Source organism: Muntiacus reevesi, chromosome 19, assembly GCF_963930625.1.
Source record: "Muntiacus reevesi chromosome 19, mMunRee1.1, whole genome shotgun sequence".
Taxonomy (NCBI): domain Eukaryota; kingdom Metazoa; phylum Chordata; class Mammalia; order Artiodactyla; family Cervidae; genus Muntiacus; species Muntiacus reevesi.
This window is the reverse complement of record NC_089267.1, coordinates 42,371,908-42,393,326: the sequence shown is the minus strand read 5'-3', so window position 1 is coordinate 42,393,326 and position 21,419 is coordinate 42,371,908. Positions and strand designations below refer to the sequence as shown.

General features: G+C 40.8%; 1 protein-coding gene across 3 annotated transcripts in view; it reads right to left on the bottom strand.

Moving 5' to 3' along the window:
• The window catches only part of BVES (blood vessel epicardial substance), a 42,618-nt gene extending 22,289 nt beyond the window's left edge, over nucleotides 1-20,329 (bottom strand). The window contains exons 1-6 of one of the 3 annotated variants that reach the window (XM_065911433.1): nucleotides 20,169-20,329; nucleotides 19,409-19,552; nucleotides 11,698-11,934; nucleotides 9,143-9,267; nucleotides 6,376-6,563; nucleotides 5,576-5,684 (exon numbers count right to left, since the gene is read on the bottom strand). In XM_065911433.1, the coding sequence (XP_065767505.1) occupies nucleotides 5,576-5,684; nucleotides 6,376-6,563; nucleotides 9,143-9,267; nucleotides 11,698-11,923 (648 nt within the window). In that variant the 5' untranslated portion in view covers nucleotides 11,924-11,934; nucleotides 19,409-19,552; nucleotides 20,169-20,329. Of the gene's footprint in view, nucleotides 1-5,575; nucleotides 5,685-6,375; nucleotides 6,564-9,142; nucleotides 9,268-11,697; nucleotides 11,935-18,330; nucleotides 18,370-19,408; nucleotides 19,553-20,168 lie in introns of those variants that run through there. The other 2 variants (XM_065911432.1, XM_065911434.1) reach the window with 2 other exon arrangements.
• Nucleotides 20,330-21,419: the final 1,090 nt, after the last annotated feature.

Sequence of the window (21,419 nt, the reverse complement as noted above, 5' to 3'; positions counted from 1 at the left end):
AGGAAAGTTATGACCAACCTAGACAGCATATTAAAAAGCAGAGACATTACTTTGCAAACAAAGGTCCATCTAGTCAAGGTTATGGTTTTTCCAGTGGTCATGTATGGATGTGAGAGTTGGACTATAAGGAAAGCTGAGCACCAAAGAATTGATGCTTTTGAACTGTGGTGTTGGAGAAGACTCTTGAGAGTCCCTTGGACAGCAAGGAGATCCAGCCAGTCCATCCTAAAGGAAATCAGTCCTGAATATTCATTGGAAGGACTGATGCTGAAGCTGAAAGTCCAATACTTTGGCCAGCTGATAGGAGGAACTGACTCATTTGAAAAGACCCTGATGCTGGAAAAGATTGAAGGCAGGAGGAGAAGGGGATGACAGAGGATGAGATGGTTGGATGGCATCACCAACTCAATGGACATGAGTTTGAGTAAACTCCAGGAGTTGGTGATGAACAGGGAGGCCTGGCATGCTGCAGTCCATGGGGTTGCAAAGAGTCAGACGTGACTGAGCAACTGAAGTGAACTTCTGCTGTCAAGCAAAGTGATTCAGTTATACATATATACATTCTTTTTAAATATTCCTTTCCATTACTGTTTATCATAGGATATTGAATATAGTTCCCTGTGCGATGCAGTAGGGCCTTGTTGTTTATCAATTCTATACTTAATACCTTACATCTGCTAACCTGAAACTCCCACTTCACCCCTAACTCCCTCCTCCATGGCAACCATAAATCTGTTTTCTATGTCTGTGAGTCTGTTTGTTTTGTAGATAGGTTCATTTGTGTCATATTTTAGGTTCCACACATAAGTGACATTATATGGTATTTGTCTTTGTCTTTCTGACTTACTTTACTTAGTTTGATAATCACTAGTTCCATTTATGTTGCTATTTCATTCTTTTTTATGACTGAGTAATATTCCATTATATGTGTGTACCATATCTTGATTCATCCATCTGTTGATGGACATTTAGGTTTCTTTTGTGTCTTAGCTATTGTAAATAGCACTGCAATGAACAATGGAGTGCTTGTATCTTTTTGACTTATAGCTCTGTATGGACATATGGCCAGGAGTGGGATTGCTGGATCATATGCTAATTCTATATTTAGTTTTCTGGGGAATCTCCATATGGTTTTCTATGGTGGCTGCACCAACTTACATTCCCACCAACAGTGTAGAGGGGCTCTTTTTTCTCCACATCCTCTCCAGGCCATTCTGATCAGTGTGAGATGGTACCTCATTGTAGTTTTGATTTGCATTTCTCTAATAATTAGTGATGTTGAGCATCTATTCTTGTGCCTATTTGCCATCTGTATTTCTTCTTTGCAGAGATGTCTATTTAGGTCTTCTGCTCATTTTTTCATTGGGCTTTTTGTTGTTGTCAAGTTGTATGAACTGTTTGTATATTTTGGAAATTAAGCCCTTGTCAGCTGCATCGTTTGCAAATATTTTCTCCCATTCTGTAGGTTGTCTTTTCATTTTGTTGATGGTTTCCTTTGCTGTGCAAAAGCTTGTAAATTTGATTAGGCTCCATTTCTTTGTTTTATTCTAATTTCTATTGCCTTGGGAGACTGACCTAAGAAAACATTGGTATGATTTATATCAGATAATGTTTTGTCTATGTTCTCTTCTAAGAGTTTTATGGTATTATGTCTTATGTTTAAGTCCTTAAGCCATTTTGACCTTAACTGTGTACGTGTGAGCGTGTATTCTAACTTCATTGATTTACATGTGACTAAGCAATCATTCTTTATTAATGGTTGAAAACTACTTTAAACCTGTTTAAATTATTATTCAATTTAAATGTAGTAACAGTATTCATATAATAAGCTATGCATGCAAGCTAAATCACTTCAGTTGTGTCCAACTCTTTGTGACCCTTCAGACCATAGCCCCCCTGGCTGTTCTGTCCATGGGATTATCCAGGCAAGAATACTGGAGTGGATTGCCATGCCCTCCTCCAGGGAATCTTCCCAATCCAGGGATGGAACCTGAGTCTTATGTCTCTTGCATTGATAGGAGGGTTCTTAACCACTAGTGACACCTGGGAAGTTGAGCCTTTCATGTCCACAAGAGCAAGCATTTAGTTGGAAGCAGGTAGTTAGCATATTGACTGAGGTCATTTCACTCGATAGCTAATGCTTCATTTCTATCAAATAGACAGTTTACTTAATGATTTCCTGTCACAGCAGCCAAGTGAAACATATCTTTAATGAGGAATTTTTTGAAGCACCTAGGAATTCTTAAAGCTTCCATAAAGTACATTTGCTTTTTAGATTATTAGGGTATCTCAGCAGTGCCATGCTTGAGTTCTTGTGAATTTTACAGAAGAAATAAAAGCCTACACAGTAGTGGAAGACACAAAAGAATTTCTCTCAAGTAGAGAATTAGACAAAGCATTTGTAACCAGGTTTGCTGCAATTACTCAAGTTGCTGGATTAGTCCCAAACCAATCCTACACCCTCACTTAATGAAAAGACTTTATCAAGAGCCAGGGTGTCGGAGGGAAATGCTGAATGTGCTAGCATGGGAAATGCCAGCCTGACATTATGACTGACTGACTGTCCTCAGGGGAGAATTTATTATTTTCTTTGCGTACTGTACAATATTTCACACATGAAAATGTCCCAGACGTGGTCCATTCAGCTAATTTTTATTGAGTTCTCATCCATACTGAAACACAACAGAGCCAAGGCTGGCAGATTAAATTGCTTTGCAACTTAACCCAAAGATTTACTTAACACTAAGAGAAGGTTTTATTTAAAAGCAGTTAAAACTCAGTGTTCCTTTATTTCACCAGAGCCTGGACATCTGCCTCCAAGACATTCTTTTTCTCTTAAAGTCAATAAAGGTTGGTTTTCAAGCTTCACAGCACAGGATGTACTATCGATTATGGGAAAGCAACAGCGGGAGGTAGAACCCAAAAGAAAAATGAAAATGGCAAAGCTCACTGGAGATGAAATGACTGTACAAAGAAGAAATAAGACACAAAACACTTTCGTGATATTGATACTCAAGATTCTCCCAAGAGTTCTCAGAAGCAGCCTGGGTCTGTAAGTCCTAGCAGAGCACCAAGGGAGCAGCTGGATGTTTCGAGTTGGTGTGTCAGCTCTGTCAATCTGCCTGTCATCATAATTACCACACGTTCCTGAACAACACTCCCTGTGTGAGCTCAAGGGACAGTCGCCAATTCTACTGGCTTCCTTTCCTCCTTTCATCCTACTGTTGAATTCACTAGCACCCCTACCAAAGAATGAATTTAAAGATACAAAAATGCAAAGGAAGCAGCACCTTGTCAGAACACTTATAAGCATCCAGAGTTAGAGAAGAATGAAATTAACAGGTAAAAGGGTGTGTGGGTGCAGAAGTCTGGCCACTGACAATTTCAAGTGTCCTCTGCCATTGGCATAGAGTGAAAAGCTGATCCTTAGGAGCACATGATGGTTTTCATCTGGGAACTCGCTTCAGGAAGAGGCAGTATACTCCTACACAGATGTGCAACAGCTATTTTTACTCTTGAGTATCCGCCAATAGGAACATTTGGTGAACAATCAAAACAGAATCTCTCCCGAGGGCTTACTCTGATGGGAGTCTTTTCCAACTGTACGGGACTTAGGCTCGATGGTGCCAGAGCAGTTTTTATCCATTGATCAATCAGCCACACCAGACTCTGTGCAGAGAAGAGCTGACTAGTGCTTGGGGAGGCTGAACCAATATTTTTCACCCCGTTAGGGTACCTTGAATTTGGTCATGTTTTTAGAAACATGAGAAGCAAGTCAATCATTAGGACTATTTCTCAATTGCCAAATCCCAACCCCCTGTCCTGAAGAAGCAGAAGAACTGTGATGAGTGGTAGAAAGTCCTTTGTTTGTTAATTACATATAATTTGTAGTCTGGTGGTAAAGACAGTACACGTTATGTCCCAGGGGCTACAGGCTGCTAGAAACACAGGAGGTTCCGTCCCCTTCCTTTCCCCAAATGCTGGTCTCTTCAGGATCCTATGAAGCAGTTATTGTGTAAAATTACTTGCTACTATAAACAGAGAAATAGATGCAGCAGATAAATGTTGGGCTTTGGAAGAAGAAATTGGAAGCAGGTCAGAGGAAAAGAGGGAGAGAGCAAAGAAGTGGCCCCAGACCAGTTTATAGATGGTGGTGATTAAAGATACTGTAAGAATAAATCTCAGTGCAGAGCTGACCCTAGAAAAACCCCAAGGGAGTGTGTAAGTTAGAGGAGGCAGGATGTAGGATCTGCTTTTTCCTCCTGTATCGTTAGCTCAGCAAGCCTGGGGACAGCATTGCAGCCAGGTAATAAATTTATATGAGACCCTCTAGTAAATGCACATAACTTTAACACACTGTGTGGTTACTCAGGTAGGGCAGGAGTAAGGCAGGCCTGAAACCACTGTAAATCCACTTAACTAGTGTCTGTTAACGTCCCCTTGTATCTCCATGTGGCGTCCCCAAGAGTGTGGCATCTCAAAATGAGACTCAATGATAAGACTTTGTCATCAAGAAACACTGATTTTTCCTCCGTCAGGTGGTAGCATCCCCTTCTACTCCATTTCCTACCTAAATGTTTACATTTACCCCCCTGCTTATAAAAAACCGTATTCTCAGGATACTTCCTTAATGCCATTTAGTTTAAAGGCTCAGACTAAAGGAAACTCTCCATTTTCTTGGTTACTTTCCTGACAATGTTGAGGGGAATAAAACAGGACAACTGGACATTTACAGGAAGAATCAGAACAAAGTATCACAAATGGAGCTTTTTTTTTCTAAAGACACTAAAAGAACCAGGCTGAGTACTTCAAATTATTCTAACTGTAAAGAACTTCATTCTTTGCTGTTAAACATATTCATTACATTTAAAAGAGTACAGTGGTTAATTTTTTTTCATGAGGATTAACAAAATAGGTTCTCTAGGGCAAAATCAGTTTCTTGCTCTTCCCCAGTAAAAGTAACCAATTACATGTTTTAAGTACACTGATTATCCATAACTGACCTTTTCCTTTTTTTTCCATAACAAAAGCATTAGATGTTCTCTATGGAAAACTTAGAAAAATCAGAAAAATTCAACTAAACAAAAAGGGAGAAAACAAAAAATCAAACTTACAATTCAGAAATAAGTGTCAACATAATGGCTAAATCAGGATATATCTTTCTAGACCTCTTCTTGTGTACCTGTACACACCACTTTCAGTTTTACAAGGAACTTCCCTGATGGTCCAGTAGTTAGGAATCTGCCCGCCAGTGCAGGGGACACAGGTTTGATCCCTGGTTCAGGAAGATCCCACATGCTACAAAGCAACTAAGCGCTTGCCACAAGAGAAGCCATCTCAACAAGAAGCCTACACACCCCACTGAAGAGTAACTCCCATTCTCTGCAACTAGACAAAAGCAGGACTGCCAAAAATAAATTTTAAAAAATTTTTGCAAAAATGGGATCATACTATATATACCATATGGTAATCTCTTTTTTCAATAAATCATGGCCACTTTTCCATCCATACCCTTTGGATTTTGAATACGACATTAACTAGTTTCAATCTTCTTAAGAATCATGCCAAAACATACCTGGAATTTTTCACCTTTGTGCATCTGGGTTGATCTAAATTCAGGAGAATCTATAAAGGCACAGGGGTAAATGTTATGCAGAAAATGTCCTCGATAGGAAACCTTCATTCTGATAACAGAAATTAGTGTTAATAAATGCATAATAATTCACACATATCATGACAAGCTTTAAAATCTCCATAATCTTATGGGTTTTTTATTTTGTAAAAACTTAAAAGATCCCACAGGAGACTGACATAACTAAAAGGCACTTCCCGAGGCACAAGTATTAGTTTCAAAATAAGTTTCACTAACAACAAGGGGGAAAAAGTGTCCATATTGAAGCAGACATGTCTAATTTCATCAGTGTCTAGCCGGAGTGACCATATAATTCATTATTCAAACTGGCACACTTCTGAGCAAGAACAGACACTGCTATCTCCCCAGGAGACTGATATTCCTAGAAGTTGCATGTTTGTGATATTCAAAAAAATAAGCAAGTCGCCTCTAAAACACGCATAAGCTTCTTAAATTTTAATACCCAATTTAAACCTATTCCAGTTCTGCCTCATTAAACTTACTAAAAAGGTGAAAACTATTCACAAGTAAAAATCTTGATAGCAACATGATTCACGGAGATAAATCCTACATAACTTTACCACATTATTCTGTAACATTCTATAATGCAGTTGTCCAGATGAAAATTCACCTCCATGACCACTTACTCCATTAGTTGGCAACATTCCCTTTCATTCATTTCCTACGCAGAGGCCAGAAGATTCCAGGCAAACAAGGCATTTTGATTTCCATAGAGCACTTACTTTCCTTTCAGGAGAATACTCAGACGGTCGTCAACTGAGGTTAGATCCTCTACAGCATAGCTCTCACCCTTTTTCAACGTTTGGATCATGCAAAACTGTCCAGTTAATCTTCTGAACAAATCTGGAGACACACGGAGGGGTTCAAACAATCGCCGGTAGATGCTTCTGAGTTCCTTTTCGATCTTTACCTGAAAGGAAGCAGTGACCAAATGCCACATCTCATGCAGCAACCCCAAAACATCAGCTACTGTGGTCTAAATAGAGTTTGGGGAATAAACGGATCTGCAACATATGCTATCACCCTTCTATATTTTGGTCAGTGGAATCTGACACCGAGAGTAAGTGGTGATGTAAGTTTCGATGCTTAAAGGGCACTTTTGCAGTTAAGCCGAACTCTGAGAGCATATGGTGAAGATCTGCACTGTTGATTACATCTCTTTCTACGCACTATCAAGCAGTCGTGGAGGTTCTGATTGTTGTCACAGTATTTACCTTGCCCATCTTAGCATTTTCTATAAATAACATATTAATAAAAGCTTTTCATTTGAGAACATTTTTGTTTCACAGAAGGAAGTTACACTAACTTTGAAATATTACAGCAAGGAAATAAGTACGTAAATTAGGATTCATCTTGGAAACAAATTTATTAAGATTGATGCATTAAATGTTTTACTTATGTGCAATTATTATCTAGTGAGTTAATACAGGAAATCAAATATCCTTAGCTGTAATTGCTACTTCTCACGTATTTATTCCAAAGCAAAGTGAAGAATGCAAAATTCAAATGGCTCAGTTGCCTCTGTTGTCAGACTATCCAAGGCCCAAGTCAAGCCTATCCATGTGCCCAGCATTAGTCTCGGAAATCTGTACTGCATGCAAATGAACCTTGATGTTCAAGTGATCATCCATCTCAATGAAATCTGTGGCAGCTATGCCATGAAGCTACAGACTCAGGAGATCAGGGCTGCTCAGATGTCACCATAACCTTTCTGACACTCTTTTTTCCTGCTGTTTCGTTTTAATGAAGAATTAGCATTTATATTTTTCAAAAAGATAGGCTGATAGCCCGAGAAGAAACAAAAGCACAGATACTGAGTGATTTATTTCCTCGGTGGCACTATTACATCAACAACAACTCCTGAATCTTACGTTCAGAATGTGGGATTCTAGGAAGTTCTGATATTGAGAAGCTGAAATCCTTATTATTACTATCATCTACCTCTCCACTCCAGAGCTTTCGTAATGAGTGTCTCATTAATTCACAGATCTGTCTCACTTTCAGCATGCACACTAGCCAGTGTGGCACAATGATCATATGAACTGAAAAACTGACTTAAATTCATAATCTGCTCATCCTGCCAGCCTTAGCTCAAGTCCCAGTTCTTCCATGAAGCCCTCTAAATTCCTCTCTTTGAAAGCATTCACTTATCAAAAGTTTTCTTGAGCACCAATTACGTGCCAGCCATGCTTGGCAGGAACAGGGAACACAACAATAAGTGTGGTAGATGATCCTATTGTTTGCAGCTCCTGGCTGCTTCCACCCCTGAAAGAGGATCGCATATCCTCTTAACCCATCCTATTCCCACATCATCGGGCTTGGTCATATCAGTTGCTCTGGAAAGCAGAATTGATATATGCTCCTTCTGAGCAGAAGTTTTAAGAAACAATAAGCGTTTCTTTTGTTCTCTTATATGCTTCTCTCTGCCATGACAATGCATGTCCAAATAGAACCTGCTGCTTCAGCAGAGATCCTGAAATGAAGACACGTGGAGAAATGAAGAATTGCAGCTGTACCCAGCTGCCACAGTCCACATATTAGGTGAGTGAAGAAAAAACTTGTTGCTGTTATATGGCACGAAGACTTTCAGACTGTTACACAGAATAACGTAGTGAAAAGTGACTAATACAGTAAGTAAAACAGAGTGGGTTACAATGTTTGAGGAGGTCACAATCTAGAGGAATGTCTAAGACACATGTCAATCTGTATCAGGGAAATTGTAATTTCCTATGAATTGTCATTTCTAATAGTTTTCTATGTGCATGTCTGGCCTTGAACATAAGATTAGAGCAAGCATGTTATCTTTTGCTCTACTGAATATTTGTATGTGCTTTGGACAGTCAATAGTCAACAAACAGCTATGGAGTGATTGCTACAGGCCATGCTATTTTCCTTTTCTGTTAGCATCAGTTTGTTCTTGGTATGACCAAGGAAACACAGCAAGATAAACTGGAGTGGAAAAGAAAAAGTTAAATATTACTGTTTTCATTACAATTCACTGAAAATGGTGATCTCCTTAAATGAGTATTTTGGACATAGAGAAAAAAGCTATTACATTTAAAAACTAGCATAAAACATAACATGAGCTATTTGTAAATCATTTAACATGAGCTGTTTGTAAATCATTAGTGTGTTGCTGAAAGTTGTCTATGAGCACTTAATTTTACAACTAGGCAAAGATATTACCAAATGATATTTGAATATCAATAGGCAGAAGAAATAATGAACTTAGATGACTAAAAAGAGAGAATACTGTCATGTTCTCTAATGTCTAAATTGCCCTAATGATTAAAAATGTTTTAAAAACTCATTTGTGGAACAAATTTCATGATATTCAAATATTGCATTTTCAGGCATATATACACAGAAAGTCTCATCTTCAGAAAAATGATATTAAAGGGCCTAAGGATAGTAGATGCTCATTCTCAAAAATGAACAAAGTACTTGATTAGCTTTAAAATCTCTTATTAATTAATTGTTAGTAATTACCGGTCTTTTCTTGTACAAAAGATATGAAAGATGCAAAATGTTGATCCCCAGGAACACCGAGTTCCAGATCATGATATCCAAGGCACATCGGTAGAGAGTGGCCCAGACGACATAAAGGGCACATCCTATAACGAAGTTGGCATGTTAGATATCTTGTAGCTTAATAAGCTTGTCTTGTAGCTTCAGCATGTAGCTTAATACATTTGTCATCCTCTGTATATAAAATAAACCAAACACATCTTGGAAATACCTGTCAAATATCACTTTGTTACATTTTGGTTTTTGTTTGACTATCCAAACCAAACCAAACCAAACCAAACAACATGTTGTTGCAGAAAACTTGTAAAGTATAAAAATCATTTTTAAAAGGAGAACAGAACCTCATAATTCTACTACTTAAAAGATAGCTACTGTTGATAGTTAATACTGACTCACAGTTTTTCTGTATTTTTAACTGATGGCAAACCTAATGAATCCACAATTTAAAACTTACTTTTTTACTTATTGCAGTGATTTTCTCATTTCAATAAAGCACTTCATATACACAGTTTTTATTGATTGTAACTGATAAACCATAATTTATTTAACTATCTCCCTGCTGGTGGACAGGTGAAACATTTTGCCTGTAATTTAAAAAAATATATTTATTTTGGCTGCATTAGATCTTAGTTGTGGCATGCAGGATCTATTTCCCTGACCAGGGATCAAACCAAGCCCCTTCATTGGGAGTGCAGAGTTTTAGTTACTGCACCACCAGGGAAGTCCCTGTAATTTTTTATAAAAGCAACTTTATATATAAAAATGTATCTGTTCTTATGACTACTTGCTTAGGGTAGATGACCCAAGAGTGAGCTAAGGGAATAAGCTTTATAGACTCTGATGACATTAAAGGACTGTTTTCCAAAAGATTTGTGCAAATTTGCAGTTTCTTTTGATTGGTTTTATGATGGGAGAATCAGTATATATTTTAAATTTAAAATTATCTATCAGTTATCAATACAAATATATCAACAGCATATACACACGGAAAAACTAAATCTTCCACTTTTAAAAAGTTATTCACTTGCAATTTTAAAATTTCATTAAAATGATGTGGAGCACCTGAATAATAACCCAAAGTGTAAAAATTTTAATGTTCTTTCGATAATATTACGTAGCAAATACTGAAGACATGTAAAATCTTATTACTTAAAGGAGACAGGGTAACAAGATGGAAGGACTGACTGGGAAGCTGGAGGACCTGAATTATGGTCCTGGTTTGGCTAGTTTTCTCTGGTCTTAACCTTGGATGATGCATTTGATTTCTCCAAGGCCTCAGTTGCTTTGTTTCTATAGTGTTGCAGATCTCCCTTGGTCTGTTTCACCTCCAAAGCTCTGTCTTAAAAGTCATAATTAGCTTTGCTTTTTTATAGGGCGTGGTTTTATTTCTTGCCTCATTACTCTGTTCCTTCTGCTATAATCCCTACCTGTCCCAGAGGTAACAGCCACAGAAGCCCTACCTTCCAGCCATCCTTCCAGTACTTTCTTTGACCCTTCCTTGTTGTTCTCATTTATTTCAGGCACAGTGAGCTACTTTTCATCCTCCCTCAGTGTGCTGGATCTCCCCCTCCTCTCCTTTTACCTGGATGCCCCACACATGCACACTCAGAGGAATCCTGTTCATCGTCTCTGCAGTGCACTCTGGTCTGCTCTCCTGCTGAGCCCGGCACCCTGTCCGTTTCTCCCTGGCACTGGAATGCCCACCTGCATCACAGCATCTGGTGTGTCCTGTGTGACTGCCCACCTGTTTCTCTCTGGCCCCCCAAAGAGTGTCTTTCTCAAGGATGCAGACTTCATTGTTCACTTTCTGTCTGACATTTTACAGGTGCTCAAAAATGCATCTGAATAAATGAATCACCAGGGAAATAATCACATAGAGAGTAACTTGTTCAGAATCACTGGCTAAAATGGTAAATTCATCTGTTTTAGTATTTTGACATGGATTAATTTAACTTGCTTCATCAGGGTTAACAGAGTATCTCCCTAAAATTTTATTTGAACTATTGTGTAAACACCTATTCAAATAATGATAGTTAAAACTATAGAGTATTTACTATATGCCAGGCACTATTGTAAGTCAAATATCACATACACACACACACTGATAAACACTCACCTAATTCTCAAACCCCAGGAGGTGGTATTATTTTTACCCTTATTTGACACCTGGGGAAACTGAGCTATAGAAACATTATTGCCCCAACTATTGCCCAACTATTAATAACAGTTGGCAAGTACTGGAACCAGGATTGTAATAACAGAGTCTGGCTCCAAAGTTTGCACTCTTACACACAAATGGATTTCTGATGTCTGGAAAATCTAAACAGCATATGAACATGTTGTTAGTTTTATCTAAAGTACAAAAGGGTGAAGGCCTATGTTCTAACTTACTCAATGTACAGCTAATTTGCTACTGAAGGCTCATATTTTTGGTATGCTATAGACCCTCCCCAATACAAAGCCCATCGGATGCAAGTTATAGGAAAATTCTGTATAACATCAGTTAAGTATCTTACCTACAGCTAACATCCCCCTAAGAAGTATCATATGAAGGTGAAGTGTAGTTGGAATAACCAATCCAATTGCGAAAAAAATATTTGCTACATGAAAAACTAGATGATGTATCTCTCTCCAGTTTTCACAAGTGGTCTCATTGGAAGGCACAGGTAGGATTCTTTCTAACTCAGGTGTAAAACCTATTGTAGTTGCTTCTGCCAGTGGGCTGGACTTAGTATAATTCATCTTGAAAATTCCTATAAAAATGAAAAAACGAAAGGACAGTCAAAAAATGACAGCTGTATCTTATCACCCACCCCTATGGGTATTATACTATACCAAAATTATTTCTGTGAACTAGATGTTGGTAAATAGACTTGTCTGGTGCTTATAAATTAGACAGACCTAGGTTCAAATTCCCACTCTGTCACATATTAAATGTATCCATTTTCTTATCTGTTAATGATGATAATACTTCACTGACTTTATGATGAAATATATAAAATACTTAGGATAGTGCATAACTATTCCCTGATGTATATACCTATACATATCTACATTTATCTATTAATATGTTTGTATCTAAACATACTTGGTGGGGTAGAGAGGAAGGCAGGATTTAACTAGCCTATAAACAATCACCAATATTCATAAACCACAGCAATTAAAAAGTTATTTAATATAGTTTTCCATTATGCTGCTACTAGAGACACTGAATCCAAACACAGGAAAAATAACTAGAAAATGGGTTTTTTGAATACTTTGAAAAATTAACACCTTGTTATTTACTATTTGAAGGCTAAGGATGTTTTGTTGTTTAGTTGCTAAGTCGTGTCTGACTCTTTGTAACCCCATGGACTGCAGCCTGTCCGGCTCCTATGCCCATGTAATTTTCCAGGCAAGAAAACGGGAGTAGCATGACATTTCCTACTCCAGGGGATGTTCCCGACCTAGGGATCAAACCTGCATTTTTTGCATCTCCTGCATTGGCAGGTGGATTCTTTACCACTAACGCCGTTGTTAATCACTATAGCATACATACGTATGTGCTACATTATCTCATTGTTCAGTCGCTAAGTCACGTCTGACTCTTTGTGACCCCTTGCACTGTAGCACTCCAGTCTCCTCTGTCCTCCGCTATCTCCTGGTTCTGCTCAAATTCACGTCCATTGAGTCAGTGATGCTGTCTAACCCGCTCATCCTCTACTGCCCCCTTCTCCCTTTGCCTTCAATCTTTCCCAGGTTCAGGGTCTTTTCCAGTGAGTCAGCACTTCCCATCAGGTGGCCAAAGTATTGGAGCTTCAGCTTCAGTCTTTTAATTTTATGGCTGCAGTCACCATCTGCAGCGATTTTGGAGTCCAAGAAAATAAGATCTGTCCACTTTTTCCCCCTCTACTTGCCATGAAGTTGTGGAACCAGGTGCCATGATGTTTGTTTTTTGAATGTTGAATTTTAAGCCTGCTTTTTCACTCTTCTCTTTCACCCTCATCATGAGACTCTTTAGTTTCTCCATATTTTCTGCCATTAAAGTCATACCATCTGCATATCTGAGGTTGTTGATATTTCTCCTGGAAATCTTGATTCCAGCATGTGATTTATCCGATGTACTTTGCATATAAGTTAAATAAGCAGGGTGACAATATACAGCCTTGATGTACTTCTTTCCCAAATTTGAACCATGTCTGGTTCTAACTGTTGCTTCTTCAGCTGCATACAGGTTTCTCAGGAGACAGGGAAGATGGTCTGGTATTTCCATCTCTTGAAGAATTTTCCAGTTTGTTGTCATCCATACAGTCAAAGGCTTTAGTGTAGTCAGTGAAACAAAAGTAGATGTTTTTCTGAAACTCCCTTGCTTTCTCCATGATTCCAGTGAATGTTGGCAATTTGATCTCTGGTTCCTTTGCCTCTTTGAAACCCAGCTTGTATATCTAGAAGTTCTTGGTTCACATACTGCTGAAACCTAGCTTGAAGAATTTTGAGTATAACTTTGTGAACATGTGAAACGAATGCAACTGTACAACAGTTTGAACACTCTTTGCTGTGCTGGGCTTAGTCACTCAGCCGTGTCTGACTCTTTGCAACCCCATGGACTGTAGCCCACCAGGCTCCTCTGTGCATGGGGATTCTCCAGGCAAGAACACCGAAATAGGTTACCATGCCCTCCTCCAGGGGGCATTCCCAACCCAGGGATCAAACCCAGGTTTCCCGCACTGCAGGTGGATTCTTTACTGTCTGAGCCACAAGGGAAGCCCAAACATTCTTTGGCAATGCCCTTCTTTGGGTTTGGAATGAAAACTGACCTTTACCTGTCCTATGGCCATTGCTGAGTTTTCAAAAATTGCTGAAATATTGAGTAGAGCACTTAAACAGCACTATCTTTTAGGATCTTAAATAACTCAGCTGAAATTCTGTCACCTCCACTAGCTTTGCTTGTAGTAATGCTTTGTATAGACCCAGTTGACGTCACATTCCAGGATACCTGGCTTTAGGTGAGTGATCACACCATTGTGGTTATCCAGGTCATTAAGACCTTTTCTGTAATGTTCTTCTGTGTATTCTTGCCACCTCTTTTTAATCTCTTCTGCTTCTGTTAGGTCCTTACCGATTCAGTCCTTTATTGTGCCTACCATTGCATAAAAGTTGGAATCAAGATTGCTGGGAGAAATATCAATAACCTCAGATACACAAATGACACCACTCTTACGGCAGAAAATGAAGAGGCACTAAAGAGTCTCTTGATGAAAGTAAGGAGGAGAGTGAAAAAGTTGGCTTAAAGCTCAACATTCAGAAAACTAAGATCATGGCATCTGGTTCCATCACTCCATGTCAAATAGATAGGGAAACAATGGAAACAGTGATAGATTTCATTTTTGGGGGCTCCAAAATCACTGCAGATGGGACTGCAGCCATGAAATCAAAAGACTCTTGCTCCTTGAAAGAAAAGCTATGACCCCAACCTAGACAGTATATTAAAAAGCAGAGATATTACTTTGCCAACAAAGGTCCATTAAGTCAAAGCTATGGTTTTTCCAGTAGTCATGTATGGATGTAAGAGTTGGACCATAAAGAAAACTGAGTGCTGAAGAATTGATGCTTTTGAACTGTGGTGTTGGAGGAGACTCTTGAGAGTCCCTTGGACTGCAAGGAGATCAAACCAGTCAGTCCTAAAGGAAATTCATTTCAGTTCAGTCGCTCAGTCGCGTCCGACTCTTTCTGACCCCATGAACTGCAGCACACCAGGCCTCCCTGTCCATCACCAACTACCAGAGTCCACCCAAACCCATGTCCATTGAGTCAGTGATGCCATCCAACCATCTCATCCTCTGTCATCCCCTTCTCCTCCTGCCCTCAATCTTTCCCAGCATCAGGGTCTTTTCACATGAGTCAGCTCTTCGCATCAGGTGGCCAAAGTATTGGACTTTCAGCTTCAGCATCAGTCCTTCCAATGAATATTCAGGACTGATTTCCTTTAGGATGGACTGGTTGGATCACCTTTCAGTTCAAGGGACTCTCAAAGTCCTCTCCAACACCACAGTTCAAAAGCATCAATTCTTCAGTGCTCAGCTTTCTTTATAGTTCAACTCTCACATCCATACATGACTACTGGAAAAACCATAGCCTTGACTAGACAGACCTTCGTTGATAAAGTAATGTTTCTGCTTTTCAATATGCTGTCTAGGTTGGTCATAACTTTCCTTCCAAGGAGTAAGCATCTTTTAATTTCATGGCTGCAATCACCATCTGCAGTGATTTTGGAGCCCAAAAAACAGTTTCCACTGTTTCCCCATCTATTTGCCATGGAGTGATGGGACCAGATGCCATGATCTTAGTTTTCTGAATGTTGAGCTTTAAGCCAATTTTTTCACTCTCCTCCTTCACTTTCATCAAGAGGCCCTTTAGTTCTTTTTTGCTTTCTGCCATAAGGGTGGTGTCATCTGCATATCTGAGTTTATTGATATTTCTCCCGGCAATCTTGATTTCAGCTTGTGCTTCCTCCAGCCCAGTGTTTCTCATGATGTACTCTGCATATAAGTTAAACAAGCAGGGTGACAATATACAGTCTTGATGTACTCCTTTTCCTATTTGGAACCAGTATGTTGTTCCATGTCCTGATTATTCATTGGAAGGACTGACGCAGAAGCTGAAGCTCCAATACTTTGGTCACCTGATACGAAGAACTGACTCACTGGAAAAGACCCTAATGCTGGGAAAGATTGAAGGCAGAAGGAGAAGGGGACAACAGAGGATGAGATGGTTGGATGGCATAACTGACTCGATGGACATGAGCTTGAGCAAGCTCCAGGGGTTGGTGATGGACAGAGAAGCCTGGCAAGCTGCAGTCCATGGGGTTGCAAAGAGTTGGACATGACAGGAGTGACTGAACTGAACTTGCATGAAATGTTCCCTTAATATCTCCAATTTTCTTGAAGAGATCTCTAATCTTTCTTATTCTGTTTTCCTCTATTTCTCTGCATTGTTCATTTAAGAAGTTTTTTCATCTTGCTTTGCTATTCTCTGGAACTGTTCGTTCAGTTGGGTATATCTTTCCCTTTCTCCTTTGCCTTTTGCTCCTCTTCTTTCCTCAGAATACCACTGTGCCATCTTGCATTTCTCTTTCTCTGGGATGGTTTTGGTCCCTGCCTCCTGGACAGTGGTATGAACCTCCATCCATAGTTCTTCAGGCACTCTGTCTACCAGACCTAATCCCTTGACTCTATTTGCCACTTCCACTGTATAATCATAAGGGATCTGATTTAGCTCATACCTGAATGGCCTAGTGGTTGTGCCTACTTTCTTCAACTTAAGCCTGAATTTTGCAATAGGGAGCTCATGATCTGAGCTCCAGGTCTTGTTTTTGCTAAATATATACAGCATCTCCATCTCTGACTGCAAAGAACATAATCAGTCTGATTTTGGCATTGACCATCTGGTAATGTCCACGTGTAGAGTCCTCTCCTGGGTTTTTGGAAAAGGGTGTCGTTCTGATTAGCATGTCCTCTTGACAAAACCCTGTTAACTTTTGCCCTGCTTCATTTAGTATTCCAAGGCCAAACTTGCCTGTTATTCCAGATACCTCGACTTCCTACTTTTGTATTCCAATCCCCTATGATGAAAAGGACGTCTTTGTTTGGTGTTAGTTCTAAGCATTGTAGGTCTTCATAGAATCAGGCAGCTTTAGTGGCCCAGCACGGCATGGCTAATAGCTTCATTGAGTTACACAGCACCTTCGCCGTGATAAGGCTGTGCCCCGTGAGGAAGACATTGACATAGACACACAATAACTATATTACTATAGTCATTCATATATAGAGAGAGAGTTAACGTTTACTCCTTTAACTGTCTAATTTTAACATTTACTTTCTTTCCCATAAAAATTCTAGTTAGAAGCATCTCACAAATTGAAAAGTAGTAAACTTACAGGTTCTTTTTATGTCGGAGGGGTCATGAGTATGCATTTGACTATTTAATATTAGAATCAGTAGCAAATATATTTCAAAGAAAATACATTTTATACATGTTTACATAAACCTTAACACAAAATGCACTACTGCACGACTATATGATCAGTCTTCTCTGGTACTTTAAAAATTCTATATTAATTACACAAATTGGTTCCTGACAAAAATTATGTAGATTTACAGAATAAGTGAATTGTTCTGTTTCAGGGTAAGAATTCCAAATGGAGACCCAAAATATGTAAAAATTTCATTTAAAAATATGAATTTCCTTCCAATAAGTTCACACAATAAGCCATATGTTTTCATTTCTCTCTTTTTCCTCATACTGAAGTAAAGGTTTCAGGTGGTAGAATCAATTGGTATCAGGTTGGCCATTTTTCAAGGATGTTATTAATACATTAATGTGAAAGAATTCCATATCTCTTAAGATGATAGAAAAACATGCATGTCTAAATTTACAAACAGTAAATAAACAAGTCAAAGATCTCATCTCATAATTCTAAAACAGTTCATACATATGAGAAATAGTTGACTTAGATATTGATTTGCTGCAAAAAAGGAAAGAAATAATAAAAATTCAACTACATTTTAATTGAAGTATTGATGTACAATATTATATAAGTTACAAGTGTATGATACAGTGATTCACAATTTTTTTCACAATTTTTAAAGGTTATACTCCATTTATAGCTATCATAAAATATTGCCTATAGTTCTGTGCTGTTGGACAATATATACTTGTAGCTTATTTTATATACAATAGCTTGTACCTCTTAATCCTCTACTTTCCAAATGTTTGAATCAATAAAAATACAAGCCTATTAGGATGGTGGAATCATTATTTTACTAACTCAATTTATACAAAGTTTGTTTTCAAGAACCAAATCAATTAATCTCACAATTTTTTCAAGAGGGAGAATGATATTAAATGTCCTCTATCACTCATGATGACAACATCAGCCTATGCATTAGTATCATGTAAGCTAAAATTAACTGCCATTTTTACTGCATTTTAGAATGCGTTTTCATCCCCATTGTCCATTTGTTCCTCAAAGTACCCTATGTTCCCTACAAGGCAGACTATGTCATATTCATCTAGGTATATGCAAGCCTAGTCTCTGTGGAGAGTGCCAGAGGCAGAGGTGAAAGCCGTATGCAAGGTACACAAAAATGACAAACACTTTTAGAAATTACCTTTCAGTCTCCCCAAGCCTAGTAGTAAAGGCAGGAGAGTGCCAAGTCTTCCCCAGGTTGAGAGTCAGGTTCTATACTGTAAGCTCCAGGAAAGCCAACCTAAGTAAGAGAAAGTCACTTCTGCTCTTGGGGTGGGCTTCTTCCTGGGAATTGAGACAACTGGACTAGATGGTCATTGAAACCTTTTCAAGTTGTAATAGCCTGTGGCTCTAATAGAGATTTACACAGTTAATTAATATATATTCTCCCTCACATCCACAAGATTATACCTGCATTGCCAACTAATCTACTGTAATTCAATTTCAGGCTTTTAAAAGTTCTCCAAGTGGAACTAAAAGTACCAATTTATGGTCAAGAAAAATGACAGGAAAACTATGATCTACTAGCCTCAGAACCAAGGACATAGTAACATGAATTTTTAAAAGGTGAGTTAATCTTATAACATATTTTGATGTAGTACACCTTATTAAAATACATAGTCTATACACTATATAGTTATTAACATATTATATAATTCATTTTATTTGTATGTGTATATGTCTACTGTTTATCTATAGGTCTACTATTTATCTGTGTATACTTATCTATATGTCTATTTTGAAATGCCAGTGATCTACTGTCAACAAATATTGACAGGATCTTGCTGGTTTCAATTTCTTTTGACCACTACTTAATGGCTTACACTGTGGCTTACACTGAATTATCCTTACGCAGAGAATGCACGGGTCTAACGGAGAGAGGTTAGACTGGTAAAATGATAAACATTCACATTAATTCTGACTAAATCAAGAGAGATTTTCTTTCTTATATTAGTTCCTTGGAGTCTAATTTCTTATATTCCCTGTTCCAGTAAAGTCCTGTTGATCTGTTGGTTTTCAAATAGGTGTGTGCAGGGCTCAGTAGCTAGATGGTGAAACTAACCTTAATCCTTTACCAAACTGCAGAAATGTAAAAGGTAACAACAGTGAGCAAAAGTTGTGCTCCTAGACTGGCTCAATTCACTCCGTAATCGTAACAGACCTTTGTTTATTTTCGGAATGGCAAAGGGCATTGTGTTACTAAGTCTTTTCGCACTTACTCCTGCTTCAAAAGCCAGCAGTTTCTGGGACTTGCTGGCCGAAAATCGGTTTCCCAAAGACTCCGAAACGAGGCAGAGAGGGCGCGGGTGGATCGTGGGTCCCCTATCCATCTGCACTCCCCAGGCGCCGGGCTCACCTCGCTCCTCAAAGACGAAAGGCCATATCAGCTGTTCTTGGTCCAAAGCTCTCGGGCCCAAGGGGTGTGCAGTGAGCACCAGACTCCCCTCGCATTCCCAGCGGCAGCCCAGGGCGGGCGACACGGTGCGCCCGGCCGCGCGCTGCCTACGCGTGGGACCCGGAGGCCCTACAAGGGGTGAGGAAGAGCGGCACTGGGTTCGCGGGAGGGGAGCCCTGGGAGCGCTGCGGGGAGTGGAGGGGCCGAGCTCACCCAGGGCTTACGGGCAGCAGAGCGCGGGAACGGGCACCCGATGGGGCCGGGGCACCCGAGGACGCTGGCATGGCCAGACTCGAGTGGCGGCAGTTGACATCTGAAGGTTTGTGGCCGCGCTGTCCAGACCCCGGGTGAAGGGCGGCTTCCAAGGACAGGGATCCCCACGAGGGCGCGGCCAGCGAGGGGAGGGCGGGCTTCCCAGTGGTCCGGGGCACGGAGATCCCGCAGCCACCGCCCGGGAGGACAAAGTTGCTCCCAGCGGAGCAGGGATCCAACTTTCACTTCCCGATTTAGCCCAGAGAGCGCGAGCCTGCAAATAACCGGGCGCCCCGGGGGAGCCCGAGGCAGCTGTTCCTCCCGCTCCTTACCTGGCTCGTCCCTGGCGCGGAGCCCGGGCGGCGCTGGCCAAAGTTTGGGGCAGCAGCGGCGGCTGAGGGGGACACAGACTTGGCCACCCGACGGGCGCGCGACGCGAAAACCTCAGCCGAGCCCGGGTCGAGATGCTGCTCCGCCGGGGCCGGGTCCCGGCGCCCGCAGCGGCTTTGACTAAAATAGGCATCGCGGCAGCTGCGGCTGGGGTTGGGGCCGCACCGCGCACGCGCCCGGCGTCCCGGCGCCCCCCGGCGGGCGGAGGCCCCGGCCTCGGCCAGGGCTCCCCTCCCGGCTGGTCCAACTCCGCTGCCGCGGCGGCACAAGCGTGGTCCGTTTGAAACACCCGCTTTTTCTTTCCTGGTTTCCTCTCTTCTTCTGGGTTCTGCCCTTGTTTGGGCACGAGTGAGGGGCGGGCAACATCCTGGGGCCAGCGGCGTAGGTGGTTCATTCTCATGGGGATAACTCGAGCGCTCGGGTCCCAGGAGGGAGAAAAATCAGGAGAAGAAATGAAAACTAGAATCATTTCCCCACAAAGTCGCATAACTCCTTTCTGAGATAGTCGCTCGCATCTGAGCACAAGGCGGAAGGACCGGGAGAGCGCGCAGCTCTGGAGTCTGAGCCTGGCGGCGGAGCTGGCGCTTTGGTCCCCACCGTCCGGACGCGGGATGGCGCCCTCGGGGAGCCGGCCCTGCTGCGGCTTGGGGGGCCACGCGGGAGACTTCGACACCAGCCACTGTTTTGTTTCCATCGGAAGAAGGTACTGATCTGAAATTTACATTTCCGTGGCAACGCCAGGCCTCCTCTGTAGGCGACGCTCCACCCTAATTTGCCACGTGAATTTGGCAGATTCGGGACCCCTAATTTGAAAAGCCAGGTGATGAAAGTATGCCCCAATCAATCTTTACTGAAAAATAGGTACAAGGGAGGAGTTGGAGGACAAAAGGGGAATATTAGCTGGGCATTCCGAGTTTCCACCCCAACTGTTCCATTGACGGACAGAGTTTGTGCCGATTATTAGAGTGTGAGGCCTTTCACGTGTGCCAAGCATGCTCCAAAGACCACGGGTACATTATAAAGTGAGTACTTGGGTGTGCTCCCTTGCCAGGGGTCTCTAGTGGAGAAGCAGTGCCGCATCTTCTTCAAGAACATGGCTAGAGTGCTGCAAAGACCAGGTTTGAATCCTGCCTCTACCCACCAGGCAGCTGTGTGGCCTTGGGGAAGTTACTTAGCTTTTCTGTGCCTCAGTT